Raw genomic sequence first — 25,925 nt, 5'->3', positions numbered from 1 at the left:
CGAAGTTCGTATCGTACCGTCCCTCTCGCTCTCGTATTAAATAGTATAAGTGTCAGAGGGACCGCACGACACGTTCTTCGAGTTTCGAGTTACGTAGTAGCCCTGCTGGTTATCATGCGCGGGCGGCGATCTTGTGATCGTCTTTACATGCCTTCGGGATCTCGCAAAGGTGCAAAGTTAAATATTTAAAAGTTTCTAGAAACAGGGTGAAGGCACGTCTACATTGCAGAAAATCTCATTTGGTGTTTTTGCTTACGCCGAGGTGCCCTGTTGTTACTTTCATGAAGCTTTTAATCAAATAATGAAGACCGAACCGTACCGAGGAGATACGTAGAAGAATGAGGATCACCGACGTAGCCAAGCGAATAAGCTCGTTGAAGTGTCAATGCATGGGCAAGCCACAGAGAAAATATGGCCGTTGGGGCCGAAAAGTTCTCGAATGGAGATGGACGGATGACCTGGTTAAAGCCGCGGGTTCACGGTGGACGCAGGCCGAAATTCCGAAAATCACTGATCCGTAAAAAATAGCTTTTTTGACTGACTCTTAAATTTGTACAAGTCCAACTCACACTTGTCCAGATTATTCCACAAAATATTACTAGGCTTAATACCCACTGTCCCCTGTAGAGGTGACCATTCTATCCCCACTCAGAATATATGAGCGCACAATAGAAACAAGACCAAAGTTGCACAAACCGTACGCCCACAGTTCTTGTCCTCTCTGCTAAGACAAGCGCAGCTTGGTTATACAAAAAGATCACTAGAAAAGAAAACGATCAAATATTCTCTTCAAGAACTTTAAAAAAATTGTCTACGACAAAATAAAATGGAGGGGCTGCTGTGACAGTTTTAAATTGCTACAAAATACGATAGGTATGTGCGATTTTGACTTGTAAGTTAAGGGCGAATCCGCACTGCGATATTTCACCGCGCGATATTTATTCTCGCGAATTATATTCTGTGCTCCAAGTACAATTTCTTTAACGATTCTTTTACCGCCAGTGCGGATACTCTTATAAGATTCATAGTGCTAGCGTACACCCCGAAATTCAGCAAAAAGCTGCAAACATTGTTAAAAGCATGAAAATCGGAACGATTGATCTTAAGGCCATACGAATCAATTTGACCCGTAGGAAAAAAAAAGGAGAGGAGTTATGACGTCATCTTTTTTTTGTATGGGAAATAAATTGTTCTGAAACCTATCTTTAGGCCTTACGAATCAATTTGACCCGTAAATATTTTCAAAATTACTTTCATGAGGTTGGATATCAGGCTATTACATATCATTTTAGGTATATTTTACAAATAATGATTCAACCGTATCATATCTAGAGGAGCCCAAACTTGGTATGTTTTGAAAATTATTTTAAATTTTAAACAAGTGACTGAAATATAATGATGTGATATATTTTTGGAATCGGCTTAGTAAGCCCTTTCATTAGATACCACACACGATAGGTTTCAGAACAAAAATGTTTTTCCCCATACAAAAAAAAAGATGACGTCATAACTCCTCTCTTTTTTTTTCGTGCTACGAGTCAAATTGATTCATATGGCCTAAAGATAAATCGTTCCAATTTTCATGCTTTTAACACCATCTGCAGCTTTTTTTGGCGTACCGCTATCACTATCAATGTGTTACAGAATTGCGAGAAAAAAACCACGCGGTGAAAATTCGCTGTGCGGACAGGTCCTAAGAGAAGATTGATGAAGACATCGTTTGGGAGTTACAAAGGCGAAAATACATGAGTTCTTCGCCATCCACGAAGACGCGTTATTTTGTCAAAATTAGACATTAATAACATTGTAATAAGAATCACGGCACGCGTCATCGTGAATGACTCTACCTATACACGCGTTAACAATCTATCCAGGGAACAACAGCCTACACCTAAATACTCGTATTCTTTTGGTTTCTTGATATTTTAGATTGTGCAAGTGTGCGCAGTTATGTGCTGTGTAAGTCACGTTTGTTGCATGTCTTGCTAAAGCTGTTCTAATGTCCTAATCGTGACCTACTGTGGACCCCTTTTCACAAGTTATAACACAGAATAAGTAATTTATAGTGATATCACATTGCTTGACCGGGGAATTAGGTTCATGGGGGATTCACGATTCAAATAGTTCGTTGCTACAATCTTCGTCTATGTCCGTAGATGATTTTTTGGCGGTTAATCAGTGCAGTATCTACGCTGTTCTAAGCTTCATAGCGGATCCGCCTGAGTCATCCCCCGTCGTGACTCGACGTTCATTGTGCCTAGTTTCTATATTATTGTTGCAATAAGAACAACTTAGACACGGTGTTTTTGTACTATTCACGAAATAGCGCTGAAATTCGAGACAATAATGCGGAGATATCTTGGCGACTGGTTTTAGTGTTTGTTGTAATTTGATGTGGAGCATATTGATTGTAATGATGCTTTGTTAATATTATTTAGAGCTTTTATGTAGATAAACTTATAAGAATATTTATATTGCCAACAGTTTTTATTTATTACTAGCTTTTGCCCGTGACTTTGTCTGCCCTGAATTCGTTCATCGCTTTTCCCGCGAGAACTACCGTAAAACGGGGTGAGTAGGTAGAATCAAAATTGAAGTTTTGTAACCTTTTTGTTTTTCCTTTTTGTACAATAAAGAGTATTTTTATAAACAAACAAACAAACAAGTTCAAAACTCGTTACAAAATATTTTCATATGTGGCAAGTTGATTTTTATAGATAAAAAATGTTCCGGTGCGTGGTATGAATTTTAGTTTTATGTTATCTGTCGGTTAGTTTCATAGTTTAAATAATAAACACTGAAATCCAGCTCACCCCGTAGTGGGGTCGGTAGGGATAGGAACAATTAGAAAATGACGATAACAAATTATTTACCGGAAAAAAGGAGATATAATATGTCTAACAATATAAACCTACTTTTAGAGCAAGTTGAGCCAGAAATTTTAAGTAGCAAGTGAAAACACAAAATATTAGTTCTATCCCTCCCTACTCCCCCCGCAATCCCTTCTCACCCCGTTTTACGGTATGAGATTTTCAAGGATAAAACTATCCTATATGCCCTTCCCATGTTCTCGAAACTATACTCATATAAAAAGTTATCTAAATCAGCGGTTTAAGCGTGAAGAGAGATAACAGACAGAGTATCTTTCTCATTCCACCGTTATTATAAATGCGAAAGTTTGCGAGTCTGTTTTTTTGTTTGTTACCTCATTACGTCTAAACCACTGAAGCGATTTAGATGAAATTCGGTACACGGCGAGTCCCGGGGACTGGAAAATTGCGTAGTTCCCACGGGATAGCGATAAAATAATTCTACGCGGGCAAAGTCGCAGGCAACGGCTAGTGTACCCCAATATTCACGAAAACAAATTGTTGAATCATAACATGGGAGCGGTACGCCAAATGGACCCAGAAATGGACTTTTATCCAAGGCCAGCGCTAAGAACCGTGTCGCTCACTATAACTAACCTTTATCATTGTAATTGCACAACAAACGAACAAGTACAAGCTTTCGCTGACAAGATATAAAGAACGTTGTGATCTAGTTCAACAATTGGTTGTTATATAGGAAGTTAAAATCTCAGGCCAAATCAAACGTAAAAAGAACTTTGCTGATTATAACTCGCTTGGCGAAGTTTGGTTGCAGACTTGCAGTTGTATACCTATGCGTGCAAATGCACCATTTTTGTTTGATTTTCGAACTTCGTATCGTGCTGCCACGGTCACGCTAATAGTATTTAACATGAGTGTGATAGGGACGACACAATACCAACTTCGAATTTGTATGTTATCGAGGTTGTATAATATTCTCACTCAACCGATGACAGGTTCAGTTTACTATAATTCTATAGGGGGTCCGTCTGTAAAAAATAATAGAGAATAATAAAACAATGGATAATGATTACTAACGATTATTAGTTAATGATAACAGACATTGATTGTATGAACAGTGATTTGATTTGATTAAACCAGGCTAGACAAGGTCGCATAGGAATCAATGTATCTAATGTTTCATTGTAGCTTAATTAAATATAGGTACTTTAATAATATAGGTACTTAAATATCCTTATTAAAAGAAATGTATATTTCAGAAAATCAGTATTTCAATTTAACGGGCTACCTGACTCGATTTACTAACGCCATGCCATTGCCATACCCAAATCATTAGACTTAGAACCCGGAAATTTACTATTGAACTTGAAGAAATAGACGTATTTTTCAAAATCCCACGGGTTAATTTACGTATAAACAGAACATAATCTATAAATAAATACGTGGCGCGGAGTGTGCGTGTTGTGGCAGCCGCCGAGTCGCGTTCGCGTGCTCCTGAGAAGAAGGGCTACGAAATAGCCCGAAACATGTCGAGCTAAACTCGGTTTAAGACGTGAGTTATCCGTTACAATATCATTTAATACAAATAAATAAATAAAAAGCAATAGAAAAACGTAAGATAATATACTAATCCGTATTAATTGCTTACTTTTAATCTAATCTATAGATGTGTTCAATATTACAGATAAGGATGAATGCAAATTAACTCGCAAAGATAATTACAGAAAATAGGAAAGGGAGTAATAAAATATTATGTCAACAACATAAAGAACGATGCAAGAATGATTCCTTTAAAAACTATGGGCGACCGAGCTTAGATCAGTTCTTTTTTTTTTGCTAAAACTAGAAGAGTTTTCCCAGAGATATGATCAAGCTAGATAGTTTGTTCACCCCCGAAACCATCGAAATCGTTAGAGCCGCTCCCTAAATCACAGAAATAAATATATACAAGAATTTCTCGTTTAAAAATATTATACAATATAGGTGCACTAAAATTCGGACGCGCTAGGATTTTTCTTTCACCTGATGATTGATTAATGTAGAAGTATGCATACCTACTTATAACCTTGTAAGACCCAGCGTACACAATTCAGTACATACGTTTACGCATTAAGTTCCAAATTCTGGCAAATTCTCGGAATGAAAATTTGTCGTAAACCTTACGAAGATGGACGTACAATTGCACTATCTCAAAACAATTTACGAATTGTAAATTATTTACACCAATTAGCACGTTGGACACGACTTCACGCTCAAAATTCCGAAGACATTTATTATTGCATCCTTCACCTTGTTTTATTGTACAAACAGCTTGACACTAAAATTGATTGGATACATCGATTTATGTAATTTTATTTGCCGGATGCTAAAACTGGTCATTTTGTAGCTAAAAACAATAACCCGAGTGACTAACAGACGACAATAGAGCTCTAGTACTGTAGCTAGTGACTTGAAGTTTGGCAGACATATTCCTTGAAGATCATGAAGCTTTTGTTTCTCCACGTGTTCAAAGTCCTAGGCTAGGCATGAGCTAGTAAGAGTACAGTATTGTTTTGATGAATAATGAATAAGTAACGATAAACACAATTTAAATGTGTTTATACTCAAAATGGCTCTCTCTCAAATCGAGAGGCTTTGGGCCTAAAGAAAACATAAATTAAATGAAATGGTTATTTTTGAACAAGAAGAAAATAGTACTTTTGTTCGAATCAAAAACGCCATCACCCGCTTTGTAACCATCGTACCGCATCTAAACCTGAATAGATTCTAATGTTCATAATGTAAATAAACCCGGGGTGCGAGTTACATTATGTAACTCGTTAGGCGCGGCGACAAACCAACATAATAAGACATAATACGGTCATCGTGTGAAGGACAAAGCGATCCTTTCAGACGTTGAGCGAATCTACGGATTAATAAGCGTGCACTTGTTACACTCGAAACATAATGGGATTAGTGCGAAACATCTTTATAAGTTACAAGTTGTGTTAAATTCATTTGTTACAGCCTGAGACGGAAATTATCAAGCTAATTATGTTTATTGATAGTTATTTGATAATTATGATAAATGTCGGATAAATTTGATAATTATGAAATATGATCATAAGATAAAATTATACCAATTAAGACAATTTTAAATAATAAATACCACCATCACAAAATGGATTAATTTACTAGAATTACACCGAAGGTCTTCTCGAATAACAGATAAACCAACAAAGCCACAGCCTTTTAGGTCAAATGCATTATGTATCAGCCATGAAAAACGTTTTAGTTTCATTCTTGACACTGTTTATAGTCTGTAATAGACTAAAAGGCCAATGATGATGATATAGTAAGCCAATTTACTGCTAATTTCAGGTTTTGCAAGGTTTTTGTACATCAAAAATAAGTCAATAAAAATATAGTTCATTAGTATAATAGTAAGTATTATTTATATTAAAAGAGAGAGGTGTTATTAGCGCGCCGAAAATACCGAAATTTACAAAGGCGACAATTCGGCACTACTTTTCAAAAAAAGCTCATACGAGAATCAATTTGAAAATTTCCACTTCTTGTCTGAAAGTCCACTGCTGGACAAGGCCTCGCCCAAAAAGTTCCCTTCACCAGATTGTCAGTAGGTAATTATTGCCTTACCGCGTGACGTCTTCCGGTTCGCGGTCGCTACTCGAGAATCTTACTGCCCCCTCAGCCGTGTCGGTTCTACGAGCACAGTGATCTATATACTCACTGCCACTTAAATCTGGCAACTTCCCGAGCTATCTTAATAAATTACTTCTCCTGCGGATCTCCTCCTCCTGATTCGGACACGCAGGGAGATTCCGAGCCTAGCTCCATTCCTCTGTGAGTGAGTTGGAGTTGGAGCTTGACGGTACAATGTGGCGGCCAATTTAGTCGCTCTGCACGTACGTATTGTTGATCGAAGCTCTGCACACCGCAGTAGTAGGTGACAGCAGCGTGTAACACCGATAACCGTCTTATGAGGCCCAAAGATGCTATGAAAAATCCTAACGATCAAACTACACCGTTCAAACGGTACCGTTTATCGTATCGTGGTATGTGAGAAAGCTTGTGAGAGACTTGTGAGTGTGAGAGTTTTATAGGAGTTTTTAAAACCGTACCGTCGAACGGTACGCTATCAAAATTTGAATAGATAAATCGGAATGAATGAGTTGAACCAACAACCGCTATTGCGTCCTCGGTCGCCATCGGAACTGTAATATCAGTTTGGCGAGTGGATATGGACAGTAAGTAAGTGTAAACATACATGTAATACCTATGAGAAATTAATTAAAAGAAAAAAAATGAAAATCTCTACGATAAATCTTGCCTAGCGTGTAGTGGCATAAGAATTTACGATCAATCGGACCCATAGAACAGTGCAGTTTGATCATACGATTTTACTCATTTTACGTATCGTCTGTGCTGTGGGCCCATACCCTCGCCAATTGAGCGAATTTTAGCCCTCGGTACTCCACGTAACCTTCAAGAAGCGGAAGTGTTTCCTAACTGAAAAGCTATAATAGTATATGCTATCGTAAAAGATTAATGAAGCCATACATAGGATTAAGGTAAGGATAAGATCCGCTACCGGACAAGGCCGGGGTGGGGAAGAAACCTTGACAGTGACAATGTTTAGTTTAATACGCTTTCAATGTACAGTATCTAAGCTAGTCTAGGTCTAGGCTAAGCGCATCTTCTATTCGGAACTGGACGAGGGTAAACGAAGTCACGGCGGTCAGCTCCTTCGGTTCAAAGAGGTGCAGATGCGACATATGAAAAGTTGTCGCATCGAGCCATCGCGATGGGAGGATTTGGCAGCACAGCGGCTTGAGTGGCGCAGGACAGTGCAGAGGCAAGTTCGCGAGTTTGAGGAGCAGCGTAAAGCCGACCTCGATACTAAACGCGACAAGCGTAAGTCTCGACCACCTGCTGCCATTTATTATAACTACGTGGACGGTGTGCTTCCGTGCCGACAATGCGGACGTACGTCCACAGCTAAGATAGGCTATGTAAGCCATCTTAGAGCGCATGAGCGCCAAATAACTAACTAGGAGTCGAGGTGGTCGCCATGGCCGAAATCGGCCGGATCATCATCATCATCTTTAAGGCCTCTAGTATTCTGTTACAGACGTTGGAGGGCTATTATATGAATGAATCACACAGAAGGCGGGGCGGTGCGGCGCGGATATTACAATATTCAAGCTAACATAAGAGAGGGCACACAGAATTCCGCGCGGGAAATAAGCGTGGCGCGGTATTCTGTGTGCCCTTTTTCACGTTAGCTCGAATATTACAATCGGCCTTCGGCGTCAGTGTGTTTCTAGCTTTAGAGCAGTTTCACTTCGTCCTATCCGATCCGAATCCGGAACAATACGGTCCTGAGCAGTCTTAAAACTTTGTACTCGTATGGTAATTATGCACTAAATCTGATTCCCGTCATCCGATTTCACCATACAAATAGGTAGTTCTGAGACTACTCCGGTCCGTATTTTCACAGATTCGAAACGTTGTATGTAGTGCGTAACCTCTCTTATGGTGTTACTAAATGTGTGTTCTTTTCTATAAACTATATTATGATATCTACAGACACCTGTTAATAGGCTCAGGTCAGCATCTGTGGCCCAGTTAAGTTTTCCCAACATTAAATAAGTAGTAAAAAGAACCAAGAACAAGCAAATAAACTACCGTCAAAAATTTGTTAGTTTCTTATTCGTTAGGTGTACTTAATTGAAAAAATTCGAGCAGATCAAAATCAAAATAATAACGTTTATTCTGTAAGTCGCAAAGGGCTCTTTTTCTTTTACATGTCTCTTTTTTAAACTACCAGCGCTTTCCAAGACCATCTTTGCTTTGCCAAGAAGAATACAAGTAACAAGAATCAAGAAACTTCTAGAAAACTAGTAGCAGTTCTACAGACAATATAGTTGTACAGTCAGCATCAAAAGTAGCTGGTTACTTTTGTACTTTGCCATTTTACAGCCACGTACGTAGCGCCATACAAGATTGACAAAATAATGTGTTAATGTGACAGAGTAAAAAAGTGACCGGCTACTTTTGATGCTAACCGTACCCAAAGTTTGTATGTACCAATGTTGACAATTAAACATATGATTACATTTCACCCTTCAACAAATCTACCAAACTTCAGTTTGGGTAAAATGGCTGAACGATTTTGATGAAACATATCTAAGAACCATCGCTAGAAAACCTGCTTTAAAAAAAACCGCATTCAAATCGGTCCACCCGTTTAACCCGGTGCCACAGACAGACACACAGACGGACAGACAGACAGACACACAGACGGACAGACAGACAGACACACATAGCGCTCAAACTTATAACACCTCTCTTTTTGCGTCGGGGGTTAAAAAAAACTGTATCCAAATCCGTTCATAACAAAAACCGAAGAATCGCATAGTCGTATATAACAAAAGTACGAAAATTCACCATTTATGGGTAGGGCGACCATCCGCTCCAATTTCCACGGACGCGTCCCAGTTCACGTGTCACGAAGGGCGTTTTAAAACTTCGAAAACAAGTTCAGATGTTCCGTCCGATAAGGGATACAGTGTGTTACAAAAACCCTGTACTTATTCACTGGTTTCTTTAAATGTTTGTAATTATTTATAAGTTTTTTTTTTACTATTTGCTCTTTACGGTTCATTAGTAAATGGCTAGTTCTTGCAGGCATTGTATGGAAATGGACGAGCATCAAATACAACCCCATTTAAAGAGCCTGGATTTTTTTGGGACTATTTTAAGACTTTATTGGATTGGAAAGTTTAGAAATCATGTTAACCTAAAATCAAAACCATAATCAAATTGAACTTCATTCATTTTCTGGAAGTAAACACACACGCTTTCTAAGCGTGGTGCGCGATAAAAGCTCCTATTGATGTCTTTATACGGCAGTGAATTACCGTTCAAAGTAAAAGGGTTTTTACACGCTGTATAGAACATCGGCGTCCTAGTTAGCAGTCTAGAAAGATGTAAAAATAATTGGACTCACAACAAGTGAAAGCCTGTGGTGCGGCGGCGGCGGCGGCAGACGCGACGGCCGTCGCGAAGTCGCGCATGCCTCTTTCTGTGAACAACCAAACCATTTAAAATAGTAGATTGTACAACAAGAGCATTAAACGAGTCACTTTACTCGAGGCGTTCATATAGCCACCCGAGCCGGTACGGCGAGGGTGGATAGACACGTCGAGGGGCAAATGGGTTTAATGCTCGAGTTTTACACTCTGCTTTTCACTTCGATGGCGAGGAAATTAAATAGCAACAGTGGCAACAATGATTCATTTTCTATGTACCTTTTATTTTTTATGCATTATTATAATAATACCATTATTTTAATTTTACTGATTTATTATGATTGATTTGATTGATTTTTAGTTTGATATAAATTAAAAAATATTTAAAAAATATATAGAAACTTTTTGTTTGTGGCTGTTGACACCTGATTACCTTGGTCTTGAGTTGGTATTGGTATTAGACGAAGATTTTATTTTATGCACTAGAGCATAAAAAGTCATTTTATGTCGCCTAGATACAGCATAAACACGAACTTTACGAGCATGAGAAGTGAAAAAATCTTTTAGCAATTACATCACTGCTACACGAAATATTCAAAATACTAGTCGTTGCCCGCGACTCCGCCCGCGTAGTTTTTGTTTAACTATCCTTCCCGGGGACTCAAACTATCTGTATACGTAAATTAATCTAAATCTGTTCAGCGGTTTAAACGTAATTCAATAACAAACATCTAAACATCCAAACGTCTTCACAAGCTTTCACATTTATAGTATTAGAATTAGTAGGATGTTTTAAATCATGTGCCCAGGAAAATCAGAAGTATACAATACGAGTAGGTTATTTATTACACAATTATGTATTTATAAATATCGACCATATTTTACCACACAGACGGAGAGGTTAGTTAGGTTGTTAGGTATCTTCAGATGCCTGAAGGGCAAAGTGTCAGACATAGGAGCCCCGCGAAGCGGGGCTCCGTCGACATAAAGCGTAATGGGTTGCCCATTGAGAAAAAAAGTGGTAAAACATGCGAATGGTTAAAAATCCCGTCAAGAAAATAAACTATTGATAAATAAATATAGTGGGAAAATATGCGAATGAAAAAATCATGTATGCATTAAATACGTCTGGTGTAAATTAAGAATGTTGGGAAAACGCGAACGAAAATAAATTCGAGTGGGGAAAATGCGAATGAAAACTTTGCTACGCGGCCGTTGGGGCCGAAAAGTTATCGAATGGAAACCATGGGTCGGCAAGCGCAGCGTAGGGCGTCCACCAACGAGATGGACGGATGACCTGGTTAAAGCCGCGGGTTCACGGTGAATACAAGCCGCTTCAGACCGAAGCAACTGGAGGTCTATGGGGGAGGCCTATGTCCAACAGTGGACGTTCTACGGCTGAGATGATGATCGTGGTGATGACGACATGGTTCTAATCGTGTCTCTACCCTATGGACAAAGATAAGTAGAACGTGTTGATTAAAGTATATTAGATTATATTCATCTATCAAATAATTTAGAATATTAAAACAATTTCGGAGAAGGAACACTAAGTATTCGCGATTTCGGTCACTGTCCAGAGAGTAAGAAAGAAAGAAAGAAAGAAAGAAAATACATTTATTTAACGCCATAAAAAACAAACATAGGAACAAACATAGAACAAATAAAGACATACATGACGAGCAGAGTAGAGCACACGTTGTAGGTATGCCAGACGTTTTCAACCGGTGTGCTGCGTATACTTTCAGGTGAGTCGCGATTTCCGCGAAGTGTATGCTGTTGTTGTTGGCGCGATGTCAGGTTGTTATGGTAACGAAGCGGAAAGAATGGCGGGGCGGGTGGAACCCTTTACGCGCCAGTCCGACTCGCACTTGGCTATTTTTTATTCGTGTGCCATGAAACTTTGATGAACGATGTGTGCCGTTAAAAAAAGGTTGAAATTAGTTGAAAACGCCTGTTGTATGCTAAAATCGGATTACTAATGTATGGGCAAAAAACTTTTCCTAAAGTATCACATCCCAAAATATTTTACTCAAATTATCATTTAGTAAAAAATCATTTGCCAAAACAACTTATCGCAATTTTACAATTAGTAATTATTTTTGGCAAATTATTGTTTCAAAAATAATTACTTAGTCATGTTTCACATTACCAAGTATTATTTAGTCAAATGTATCGTTTGGCATAAGGCACTCTTCCCAAAATATTGCATGGCATAATAACCTACTTTTTTGGTAGCAGTTCGTTTCTGTGGGGGACTCAGTTCTAACCTAACCTTCTTTTCTGATAGCAGTTCGTTTCTGTGGGGGACGCAGTTCTAACCTAACCTAACCTTCTTTTCTGATAGCAGTTCGTTTCTGTGGGGGACGCAGTTCTAACCTAACCTAACCTACTTTTCTGGTAGCAGTTCGTTTCTGTGGGGGACGCAGTTCTAACCTAACCTTCTTTTCTGATAGCAGTTCGTTTCTGTGGGGGACTCAGTTCTAACCTAACCTAACCTTCTTTTCTGATAGCAGTTCGTTTCTGTGGGGGACGCAGTTCTAACCTAACCTAACCTACTTTTCTGGTAGCAGTTTGTTTCTGTGGTTGGTTCGTGTGCGAAGTGTCATTTTGAACAAACATTTTTTTGGAATATAATATTAGCCAAAAGAAAATGTTTGCTTAATAAACGTTTGTCATAATAAAACTTGACAATGTAAAATTATGCCAAATGATAATTTGACCAAATGAATAAAATACAAAATGTTAATATGCTAAAGATTCGTTTGGGAAATTAAACTACTGCGATCAGTTTTTTGGGAAGTGAAATTTGGCGAAAAATATTTTGCCGAAACGGCAGTACACCGCCAAGATCGTATACCCACTTACCACGTGGACGGATAGAGTCGGTGCCGATTTGCCGAGCGCGGAGCGGCGCATACGCACCAGATTGGTGCGCGCTTTACCCGCATCTGTTCAAAAAAGAAATTAATTATTCCACATGTAATTAAATTAAATGTAAAATAAATCCTAGTATAAAAACCACAACAACATATAAATTCGAACATGTGCTACTCAAAAGAATATAAGTGCCACTTGAATTTTACCGGTAAAATGAAATCAAAAATATGTTTGCGTTTTTAATTAAATACATTTAATTGAATGAAAAGTACTTATAAATTTGTATTATGCTATGTATGTTGTAGGTAGGTACTAATTAAAACCTTTTGTGGGCAAGGAATGTTACAAAGAATTATATTTATTAGTATTTCCGTTTCACCAGTGAAATTCACGTGGCCCTTATTTTCTTTTGAGCAGTATAAGTATCTTTAAACAAATCCAATTTACCTCATAATTTCGTCAGTTATTTATTAATTACATTATCAGAAAATGTAGGAAACTTATTTTCCTTTTGTCAATTAAACAAAAAAATATGAAAATACAATAAAATATAATTCACGTGCGGAATTACATTTGAAATTTACCACGAGCTTTACGGTGAAGGAAAACACCGTGAGGAAACCTGCACAAACCTGCGAATCAATTCAATGGTGTGTGTGAAGGTCCCAATCCGAACTGGGCCCGCGTGGGAACTACGGCCCAAGCCCTCATTCTGAGAGGAGGCCTGTGTTCAGCAGTGGGACGTAAATAGGCTGGGATGATGGGATGATGATGAAAATATGTATAGCCAGTTAAAGTTTCGAGTGACGTCACGCCGTGCGACACTTTAAATCACAGCGTAACGTCACGGCCCCCACTCCCGAACTTTGACGCGCTTCATCTTTGTAACTTTTTGTTTGATTGAAAAAAGAAAACAATAATAGATTTTTTTTTCAGAAAAATACCCAATTCTTCCTTAGCCTGTAAACATTAGTGTGACCCCCTTGTTCCTTACAGATAACCATGGCTAGATACCTGGTAATCTGTGAAGATTTTTTTTCTTCCAGTATAAGTAGTTATCTCCAAAGATTTTATTTTCCTAACAGATAACTATTTTTTTTAACGGTTATCTGCAAGGAAAATCCATTCCTTCCAGGTAACTAGCTATCTCCGGGGATTTTTTCCCCCACAGATAACTGTTTTTTTTAACGGTTATCTGCAAAGATAATCCATTCTTTCCAGATAACTAGCTATCTCCGGGGATTTTTCCCACAGATAACTTAGTCATCCTTTAGGGAGTGAAAAGAGGGGTGGAGAAAAAATAAGCTACCCAAATTACTAATTTCACGCAGACGAAGTCGCGGGCAAACGCTATTTATTTTTATAAATTAAAAATAAAAGAAGCATTTAAATCACAAATCCCACTTTGAAACCCGAAAAAAATAAAGTTTCCGGGGGAAAAAATCCCCGGAGATAGCTAGTTATCTGGAAAGAATGGATTTTCTTTGCAGATAACCGTTAAAAAAAACAGTTATCTGTGGGGAACATAAAATCCTTGGAGATAACTAGTTATACTGGAAGAAAAAAATTCTTCCCAGATTATGAGTTATCTAGCCATGGTTATCTGTAAGGAACAAGGAGTGTGACCCTGATCGACTAACATACAACGCACAACCTAAACCAAGCTAGAGACTTTATACCTAGCGTGCTATACTTAGGGATTTTTTGAAATTCCCATGGGATAGGCAACTAGTCTATTTCTTATTATTCCACGAGGCGAAGCCGAGAGCATAAGCTTGTCATGTTACAAACGCAGCACTATATGCGCAAGACACGCAACAAGGAAAAAGCATGTGAACAATGACATAATACTCGTATGTTTTCGTTCGACTCATCACAGTTCAAATGACAAGAATATAGGAATCATTGTACAGTCACCAGCATTAATATCTGCCACAGTTGAGCGTGCAAAAATATCTGACAAGTCCTTTCGGCCCTAGAAATAGAGTCGTATCAGATATTTATGCACACTTGTTGTGTCAGATATCGGTGCTGGTGACTGTACATAACCTTACCTAACCAACAAAAAGTTGGAAAACCCCCGACTTTGGCACTTCAAAGTTCAATAACTCAATGAAACATGTCTAAGAACCATCGCTAGAACACCTGATTTCAAATAATAAAAAAACAGCATTCAAATAGAGATAAGACAGACAGACAGACACACATAGCGGTCAAACATATAACACCGCTCTTTCTGCGTCGGGGGTTAAAAATAATAATAAAAGAAGAATTGTTTATATTATAACTTATAACATTCCTTATCTAAGAAATGGTTTAACTAAAACAACATAACATAACACAATACTTACATATACTTTACATTCAATTAAATGTATTCAGATCAAAACACACACCTATTTTTTTTATTTCATTTTACCGTTAAAATTTAAGTGACCCTAATTTCGACTTCTATTTTCTTCGATTTTTGACTAGTCACCGACCTATGGGAGTGAGAAAAAAAAACTCGTAGTTAAATAAATAGATATAAAACTTGTAAAATAACATAACATATCAACAGTGACAATAACATTATATTAATTTTTCTATTTTAAGGATTCTTGAATTTATCATAGAATCCTACGACGGCGTACGGTTGTACGGCGTATATTGTTGAATTATGTATTTATAAACGTGACTATTATTCTATTTTAAACAACAAAACTTGTTTTCAAACACATTATTATGCTCTAATACATTTTAAACCGATTGTTTACTATTCTTACTTCGTAGCGTAAACTAAACCCTGATGAATAAATATGATTAGAAAAGAAACTGCACTGTATTATAGCCCTTAAGCCGTCCACAAAAGAGTCGAATCTGATTCATTGGGCACCCCCTTTCAAGCAGGGTTCCCATCCATCTGTATTTTGTAGGAAAGGTCATTCTGACGGAAAACTTTGAGACTGGAGTCGGTGGAACTTTGAAACTGTTTTTTTGTACCGTTGTTAACGTATACTTTTCACAATTTTATTTATAAACCTTGTCATTTTAAGTATGGTATTTTATTTACAGTATTTTTAGTATTTTATGCTTCTGAAAAGTTTGATTGTGTTTTATTAAAACTAGCAGTTGCCCTCGATTCCGTCTGCGACGAATTCGTTTATCGCTCGCCTTCGGGAAAACCATTTTTTTTTAATGAAAGGTATCATCAGGTGCCTATCCTTTCTGATCTTCTAATATGATGTGTGCAAAATTTTATGGCAACCGGTTCGGTAGTTTAATCGTGAAAGCGAAACGCAAACAAACTCACTTTTACATTATAACATTAGTAAGGATGAAAATATTCCATCTCATTTTAAAAAACAAAAAAGGCCTCTGCTTAAGTGGCGTGGTGTCGTGACAACTCAGTTCCCACCGGATGACCTACATGTTCACCACGCTACTCAACATAAGTGGTTAAAATATTGTTTACATGCGAGTTGATTATAAATTGGCTTATTTTCACTTCAGTCATTTAAAATTTAACCCTAATACAAGTATTAATACAGTTTATATTAACTATAGCCAAGTCGATACTACGTATATGACACACCTCTGCCGCGCCTAGCATGCAAATGTTTATAAATAAACGTTTTAGATGGTTTTAGAGTAATATTTATATCAAAATATTCCACACGCGTAACGCGGGATGCGACGATTCGGTGATTGCGGACTGGTCGTACACAAATATTTGGCAAAACTGCAATTTTTCTAGACAATGTCACTTTGTTATCTGTTGCAACTTAACTTACAACCTACTTTGGAATTAACTTGAGATTATTTGAGATTGATTTACACAGAATTATGTCTTGTCGGATAATTCGCAGTAGTTCCTATAGCAATACAAAAAATGAGAATTATTGGTATCAAAATAAAGGAACTAAAGGAACTGCTGCGAGTAATCCGTCTAGTCGTCATTTTATTAGAAATTCTGATCGTTAAATGCTAATATCTGGCTATAATAAGACCCAGAAAACATTGATGGCAGTTTAAGTATTCCTTGGTGATATTCTTTGCCGCTTCTTGGCTAAAATAAGCTATTATTTTATGATTTTTAAGGTTCCGTACCTCAAAAGGCAAAACTGAACCCTTGATTGTATGTATGTAAATACTTTATTGTACATAAAACACAAAAATAATACAAAACGAAAACAACAAAACAAAAGAGTACAAAGACGAACTTATCCCTAAAAGGGATCTCCTCAAGCTAACCTAAATTGATATGGAATGACGTGGAAATGAGTTCCCGGTCGAAACTTTTCTTGTTCTAATTCCAGCATTTTTTAAGTAGCTTAAATAGTGTCCCACAGCTGGGCAAAGGCCTCCCCTCTCGACCTCCACATGTCCCGTTCTGACGCTATGTCAGGCCAGTCCTTTCAGCATAATTCAGAAAAAACATTTGAAACATCTTAGCCTTATTTTCAGTTTGTTCACTATTTTAACAAAACGTTTCTTATTTCTCATTACCTATGACCTATACTAACGAAAGCAGGCCTAAAATACTCCAAACAACCCTAACAGCTGTCTTCCCAGTAAAACTCTCTTTCTTCTTTCAAATTCCTTTCAAGAAATACTAATCTTTAAATTACCACAAATTGCAATTCAAGAAGCAAGGCGATAGAATAATTCACATTACATTCAAGTCCATACATAATCAAGACCATGTCACCATATATGACCGGTCTTACTGGACTTAGTCAAGTTGACGTTATGTCTAAGTTGTAAAAGAGAAAACAAGTTTGAATGTCGACACAGCTTGATGCGTACTGAAACAACGAGATATGTCAAACAAGCTTGGCGAGTATTGATTTATAGCTATTTGCCCTTGGTTCACAAACATACATTGAGGCAGAGAATTGTCAAAGATTCGTTAATTATTAGCATTTAGCATTCGGCCGGAAGTGGGACCGTATTCTGAAACACTGCTCCTAATAAGTCTTTATATGACCGATTGCTTCAAGTTATCACTTGCTTTGAGTTCGACCCTGAATCATACCGCACCGCATAACTTACGCAACTGAATATATTCTGGGACCCTAGTGAAAAAGGGGTTAAGTCTGCAGAAATTACACAGCTATTTTCTATTTTATGTGTAAAGGGTTTATAAGTCGGAATCAGCTGTTCAACTTCTTCAGAATTAACCCCTTTTTCTCTAGGGCCCCAGTATAAGGCGCAAAGCCGCTAATATATATATATGGGTACCCCGAAATAATCCAACCACCGACTGGTTAGATCATTTTCCCAAATCGTTATATCCTAGTAGCAAAATTTCCATTCGCGTTTTTTCCCAAATGACTTTTTCCCAATATGCTTTTTTACTAAAGCTTATTTTCACAATCGCGTTTTTTTTCCCAAATTTAATCGACACAGAAACAGTGTCGATGGAGCTCCGCGCGGAGCTCCTACTTTCGTGTGGTTTTGGCCCTTCGGGCCAATGCAAACTTAATATAACCAAAATCTACCTATGTTTCTGTGCTGAATAAATTTGTAAAAAAACGCGATTGTGAAAATAAGCTTCAGTAAAAAAGCATATTGGGAAAAAAAACATTTGGGGAAAAAGTGCGAATGGAAATATTACTACTAGGAGATAACGATTTTGGGGAAATTATTCAACCAGCCCCAACACCCACCCCATGATTTGAATGTCGATTCTGTTTCATCCTATCGGCCATGGCTGGCATCCCACAGATCAGTCTCTAAATAAGAAAAACCTAGATATGCCTATGCTAAAGCGCGACAGAGAAATTTACTTTCACGTCCAATTTATGCGGGATGGAAGACAAATATGATATCAAATTATGAATTCATATATAAGAAAGTTAATTCCGAAGACAAAGGTTACAATAGCTTTCTACTCCAATTAACGGTCAATTATCAGTCACTATGTCAATTATTCTGAGCCTCGCGTGGGTGAATAACTATTTAGTCAGTTAACCGCTTACATAATTACTTGATGAAGACGTTTGCTTACATGGGAATATATTCCATGATGATGTATAAAAGGAAAAGCGTGCTTCACACCAAGTCAACTGTTTTACAAGCTTTAATTTAACTGAAAATGTATGTCGCTTAAGATCATGAACGTATTGTTTAAAGAAAACGTGTCTAATTAATATACTTTCACTGGTGACCCTTCTATTCTATTAAGCAACCATATTCAACCTTTTTGCTGACTGCACTTGCATTGTTCTTCAACGCACATTACGTATACCAAATTTCAAATCAATGCAACCACTGGAAGTAGGTTAATTTAAAATAGACTTCCAACATTTGACCCACACATACATAGTAACACGAACACGGTTAGTTAAACGGAAGTTTGTAGTAATATTGTTTTATGAACTTTTTTCCTCTGATTTAATCAACATAAGCCAGCATCATCAGCATATTAGCTTTGGACGGCAACTATTGCAGATAGACCGCCTTGAAGATCTCCAGCTGCTTCGGTCGGAAGCGGCCTGCATCCACCGTGAACCAGCGGCTGAACCAGAAAATAAACAATAAATCATTATTGATTAAAAACCATGTTTTAAAACATTGCAATAATGTACAGCCCTCTTGTTATGAGAGGAGGCCTGTGCCCAGCAGTGGGACGTATATAGGCTGGGATGGATGGAATAATGTACAGACGCCTACTATAGAAGTATCTTTTTCTAAAAACTGTATTCAGCCATTTTACTCACGTATTGACTCTCCGCCCAAAGTTAATAAAATAGTCAGTTACCGCGGCTCCGAACACAAATCACCGAACCCATTCCACCGTGCTAGTAACAACTAGTAACAGGAACATAAACAGATCAAAACACGAACCATCGTAAACTTCATCGCCGTAATAAAGTAATTAAAAAAAAACATATCTACAACTACAACTCTTTGATCCCCAGAGTTAAAACACATATAACTTTCAATCTGGTTTTTAACCACATCATTTTGGCTCAGTACCTACCGAATCGTCTATGAATCAAAATAACCACGACTTCAGATATTAAAAAAGTACATGTCCAATTATGTAAATTGTCCATGGTGTGAAGATGTCTTAATAGTAAAACATCCAATTCGCATAACGTCCATGAAGGGGCACGGCCAGATAGTAACAAGTCTAAGTTGTAAAATGTCTAATGTTTAGATCGTCCAAAACGTAAATTACTTAATTAATTTCGCCGATAAAGCTGAACGCTAAAAATGCAATCGTATCATCGAATCACGTGTTACATGCTGATACAGACAGTGTCACGCCTTAATTTTCGCTCACTTCTGTATTCCGGTTTCGGTATCACCGGTATCGGATATACATAGCACACGTGGGTTATCGTGGCACACGTCCAAATATTTGTTTTCGTGCGCGTGCCGTAGTAAGCGACGGAGATTGCGGCAACATACGCAACTAAAAACATCGTGGGAACATTCCACATAATCAAAGAATTGTAAACACCCTAGTTGTTTAAAGGATTTTTTTAATACAGTGCTCTCGCTCAGCGAATTGAAGTCACTTGCTGTTGAAGTTAACAAAATTTATACATTCAGATAATCTGGCATCAAAAAATTGAATTTAGTTTAGTTTTACACGCGGTCCAGTCCAGCAGTGCCAAAATGCACGAAACAGTTAAACTTAGATAAAACAGGTTAACGGCTATAATCAGATGTAGGTGCTTGAAGTTTTTTGTTTTGGTGCATGATATGGGGTACAAAGTAGGGATTGCAAAAACCGGTGAAAACCAAAAACCGGTTAATAACCGCCTGGACTTATTCAAAACCGGTTAACCGGTTTTTAACCGGTTTTTTGCAAACTATTTGAAATTGAAGTAATAGACGGTAATTTTACTATTCTTGGTTGCTATTGGTGTTAACGGCGTATTTTTGAGATTTAAATAAGTATTTAAACATACTCTGTACTAATAGGGGAAGGTGGGTTACGATGGATCATTCGGTATCATTTTATGTGTATTACACGCATGCTCGTGAGTGGTTTCGACGTTGTTGCTCTTACTCTCCCCGCTTGCCAAACTAGTCATCGTCTCAGTATCGAAACGAGAGGTAATGTTGCAGTGCACCTAGCAAGTACAAAAGTATATTTTTAAGTTCTATATAAATAAAATTACAGTACCTTTCAAATGTTTAAGTTCACGCTGTGATTTCGGTTGAATGAAGTTTTAACTCAAGTCTTTTATTACAAGTAAAAACAAAGCTAACCCACTAATATAAAACCACAATACTAATAAAATATCAGTTAAAATTAGTTTTTCGGATGGAAAAGCGTGAAGTTGCAAAATGTTATGATAGTTTCATATCCATTATGCCATTGACTCTCACGAGATCAACTTTATCACCCGCAAAGTATCCCCAGACCATAACTGACCCTCCACCGTCCTTCACTGTTGGCATCACGCATAGTTTTGCCTTTCGTTCGCCTTCTTGTCGTCGAATGTATTTGACGACGTCTCCCCCCAAAAATTGCAATTTTGATTCGTCGTAAAATAAAACTTTAGAACACTGCTCAGGCGTCCAATCTTTGTTTTTTCGAGCCCATTACCCACCCCCTTTTACCCATATTCTGTTTACGTAACAAAGGTTTTTTTTGGCAGCAACACGACCATTATTAGGCCATAGTTTCACCACCATCGAAACTGATACTGGCTGATGGTGGCGTTGAGTTCTTCGCGAATTTCTGGAGCAGTTCGAGTTCGTTGGCGTTTGCTCTGGACGTAAATAAGTTTGTCTTCGCTTTTTGACGTGACTTGGCGTACCTGAATGAGATCAACTGGAATTAAGACCTCGTTTACGTTTCAAAGCACTCAATACAGCAGTTTGGGAAACCTTAATTTTTCAGCAAGTTTTCGTGTGGACAGAACTACAATAACAGCAAGAGTTTCGACACTCAGATCGGCTTTGAGGACCCATTTTTAATAATTGCGGACTTTATTAAATCTCATAGGAAATACAAAAAATATCGAAAATACAAACTGAGACATGGATGCACAGAAAAACCAGAAAAAGAGACCAGTTCTGGGAATCTAACCCAGGTCCTCAGCAATCCGTGCTGCGTGCTATAACCCCTACACCACCGCTGGACAGGAATCTAGACACGAATTTTTCCTATGCATACATATCTCAGGTTGCTTATTTCTACTACGCTACTTATGCAGCAGCACTAGCGACATCTATGTTCCGCTCTCATCGAGAGACGTCACACTCATCTCTTGTCTGGGTGAGCGGTTGGTTCCGAAAGTTCCTTGTCCACTACACGAAGAAATACGAGTAGGTATGTATTCATGTTTTTTACAAATATAAATACGTTTAAACTCTATATTCGTAATTTTATAATCTGAAGAATATTCTGGGGTATCTATTTTAGGCAATTTACAGCTTGTATTCATGTTTTTTACAAATATAAATACGTTTAAACTCTATATTCGTAATTTTATAATCTGAAGAATATTCTGGGGTATCTATTTTAGGCAATTTACAGCTTTTTAAGGACTATTTACAATTCGGTTAATAACCGGCGAAAGTTATAAAAAACCGGTTTTTAACCGAGGTCGAAAAGTCTCGGTTAACCGGTTTTTCGGTTAACCGGTTAACCGGTTTGCAAACCCTAGTACAAAGTGAATACGAAGATTACAGTAACTTAGTATTCCAGTGCGGGTTAGTCTGGATTCTCTCTCTTTCTCTTATTAGCAATTTGTTCTAATGAGATGGGGAATATTCCTCCATAATCAAGAAACCGTTGTCATACTAGTATTTTTATAAAAGGTTTTTCTGAAACTATTTTGGAATAACTTTCCAAAAGGTTTCCATAAGAGAGTAGATTTACCACTTTTAAGAGAAATCGCTACTTAAAGTAGTCAAACAGTGTTTATAATTATTTAAACACCTGTAAACAGCTTACTTAAATAAAGACTTAGTATGCAAACTACACAACTGTGTACCTATTTAAAATGCTAAGAATAGATTCATAAACATAAAACTTGTTAAAGATGTAAATAATTACCTAGACCAAAAACAAGTTACAACTTTAGAAGAAACAGTTCTCGACAAGGACTGTATATAAAACCAAAAGGACTTTGTCTAGTAGGTAGTTAGTGAGTGGGAGAGTTCCGTATACACTTTTTTAGACATTACATTACGGAAATTATAGGGTTTACTAATGTATCGGCGAATAACGTTTGGCAACCTGTTTCATTTCGCAACTTTTCCTTTCCCAACTGTTTAATATTTCTGAAACTAAATATTTCAGGATTTTCATAAAACTAACCGAACCTAAAGGGTTCTACACGATGGCCCTGAAATAAATCCTGAAATATGTACAGTTTAAAGTTTTAGAGAAAATATTTACAGTTTTAGAGTTTGCGAAATGAAACAGGTTGCCAAACGTTACGTTGCGAAAAGGCAATACGCGACACCAGACTTCACAGGGTTTTCGGTAATTCTACAGGTATAGGACTATTTTTTGTATTTTTATTTTTAGGCACAATATTTCTGGCGATAAGGGGGAAAATTTGTCAAACTTCGCCTATTATTTATTTTTATAAAATTAAATTCAAAATCATTTAGATATCTCACAACGTTTTTATCTGATACCTATGTCGCATGCAAAAGCATGCAAAGTTCATATTCTTCTTTACTCTCCAAAAGTAGTAGATTTACATACATACATACACATGTACCAAATCTCAACTTAATCGGCTCAGTGGTTTTGGAGCATGTGGGCTATGACAGACAGCCGGCAATACACGTGAGTGACTCTATAAGGTTTTTTTAAGGAACTGATCCTATAGAGAATATTTTATTACAAGCTTTCATGCTTACGTACTTTTTGGTATACTTGCATCGTCATTGGAACATTTTTACGTAACTCGCATTTGTTTGTATGGATAATACGAATGTTTGTTCTCAGGTCTTGGATGTTTAATATGTATTTAAATTTATATTTATCTATATAAGTATGTTTATCCGTTGCCTAGTGCCTATAGTTCAAGCTTTGCCAATTCATCATACTTACTTACTATTACTTACTATTACTATTACTTAATATTACTATTACTTATTATTACTAGTACTTACTCACTTACTTATTCTGTGGATTTGCTTAGTTTGGGACTAGGTCAATTGGTGTCAAGTGTCCCATGATATTGATTTATTTATTTATTTTTGTGAACTTATTATGCACACAAAACAAGCTAAGCCTATTCTAGACTACGCTTAGTAGGTATTTGTTTGCATTTAGAAAGCAAGGCAAATATGCATGTAGATTTTAACGACCTCTCAACTTTAAACACGCCCGTCCCGATGCACTCTCCCGACCGTTAAAATTTTACGATTCGAATGGCAATCGAATAAAAGAAAAATTTAATATCTGGATAACGATGGGAACGGTAAATTCAATAATGAGTCGTCAACTTCTAAAAAGATTTTTGAACAACAATTGCACATAATATTTTTTCCTTATAAACCGAATGTCAAAAAAATTCTATATCTGCTTATTTATGAGTATTATATTGACTCAAGGCATGTATTTCCCAAACCACAAAAATATATGTACCTACCACACAATATACGAATACCTTCAGTGTTTTCCTTCCATTTGGAAAGCCGAAGCCTCTATTATTTTTACAAGCTTTTATTTAGTTGTCTGTCTGTCTGTAGTCAAATCTTGCAAGTTAAATTCGACCAACTCCCAGTGGATTGATTTGAAATTTGGCATATGTATGCAAATCACGTGACAGTGCAATAATCTAGTAGTGACATCCTGGTAGTCCAGCCAGGATCGTCTCCGCAGGACGGAACTCTAAAATGGTTAATAGCATCGACTTGAATTTTGGTATGCAAATGTAGTTTGGGTGACAATGCAAGAACAGTCAACAAAAAGTACAGTCAGCAAAAAAGCTTGTATAAAAAATGAAATTATTATGGTTAGGTTATTTATTTATAAGTTCATTATCAATCACTGCAGCAGCCAAATTGGCAGCTCCTCTAGCGGCGTATATCGGCAACAAAATGTTCTCATAACATCTGACACTTCAACACCAACAAAAAACTTCACAAAGAGCTAGATAAAAATAATGTCTAGGCACTTTTCAGGCTACGGAACCCTATTTCGGGCGTGTCCGACACGCTCTTGGCCGGTTTTTTTTTACCATCGGTGAGCAGAGGCCGTATTGTCTAACGCGCTGACAGGTGCGCGACCGTATTCACCATCTCTTTGTACCCTCGTCTTAATACCGTGTGACAGAAAGTGATGAAAACTATTAAGTATTACAAGTGTGTTACACAATAAGGCCTCAGATTTTTGAAGGCTTTCACTAATCATTCCACGGAGTGTAAGAATCAATCAGGATGTTCAGACGCCACAATAAACTGGCTCAATTAAATATGACCTTTACAGTATTTACATAGATATTACGGCTTATGACGTCACCTGCCAAGAGCCTTGAGCTGCGAGGTAACTTAGAATCAAGTCATATAAGGGGGTTGACGTATACGGCATACAGTTTAGCTTAACGCCATACTTGTGTGACTCATTATCTTTAATGAAATCAGGTTTTTATCCTGAGAGGGAAGAAATATAGACTTACTCGTCTTCAAGCTAAGAATTCTGTTTAGGTATGATTATGAACCGATTTAATGTTTTGTTGAAATGGTAATTGCTTCCAATTAGGTCCCATTGTCACCAAGTCAGTATCAGATGAGTAGATCCTAGGGAAATCGTGAAAAAGTTTAGCAGTAACTCGTGCTCTTGAAAATCATCATTTGGTCAAGACGAATTGATGAGGAAGACCACGGTTAGGCAGTGGAACTATGGAATAACGAATATTTTACGAGTGCGATTACTTTAACACAGTTGCTTAGCAATTTAAGCCCGGTTCACACTTTTATCTGTCGTGTTGTGTCGTGACGCATCAGAACGGTATCGGTTTTATACATTTTATTTGGTTGCATTCACATTGATCAGATGCAGGGTGTTTTGACCGCTTGTGTTGTGTCGCACTCGCATCACAAGCATAGAGAGAGAAAGAGAGAGAGGCAGAAAGCATCACGACACAACACGACAGATAAATGTGAACCGGGCTTTATGCTCGTCACAATGCATTATGGTGTAAAGATAGTTAACTAGTTATGGATAACCAAGATGACTCATCAACACTTAACATCTCTGCATTAA

General features: G+C 37.4%; 1 protein-coding gene across 3 annotated transcripts in view; it reads right to left on the bottom strand.

Annotated features, from left to right (window-relative positions):
* dop (microtubule-associated serine/threonine (MAST) protein kinase dop) overlaps positions 1-25,925 on the bottom strand; it is a 138,692-nt gene that overhangs the window by 78,683 nt on the left and 34,084 nt on the right. For all 3 annotated transcript variants that reach the window (XM_074102891.1, XM_074102893.1, XM_074102892.1), the window contains exons 2-3: positions 12,734-12,816; positions 9,844-9,918 (exon numbers count right to left, since the gene is read on the bottom strand). In XM_074102891.1, the coding sequence (XP_073958992.1) occupies positions 9,844-9,918; positions 12,734-12,816 (158 nt within the window). The remainder of the gene's footprint in view (positions 1-9,843; positions 9,919-12,733; positions 12,817-25,925) is intronic.

Source organism: Choristoneura fumiferana, chromosome 19 (genome assembly GCF_025370935.1).
Source record: "Choristoneura fumiferana chromosome 19, NRCan_CFum_1, whole genome shotgun sequence".
NCBI classification, from domain to species: domain Eukaryota; kingdom Metazoa; phylum Arthropoda; class Insecta; order Lepidoptera; family Tortricidae; genus Choristoneura; species Choristoneura fumiferana.
Note: the sequence above shows the minus strand (reverse complement) of the source record. Positions and strands in the feature narration are given on the sequence as shown.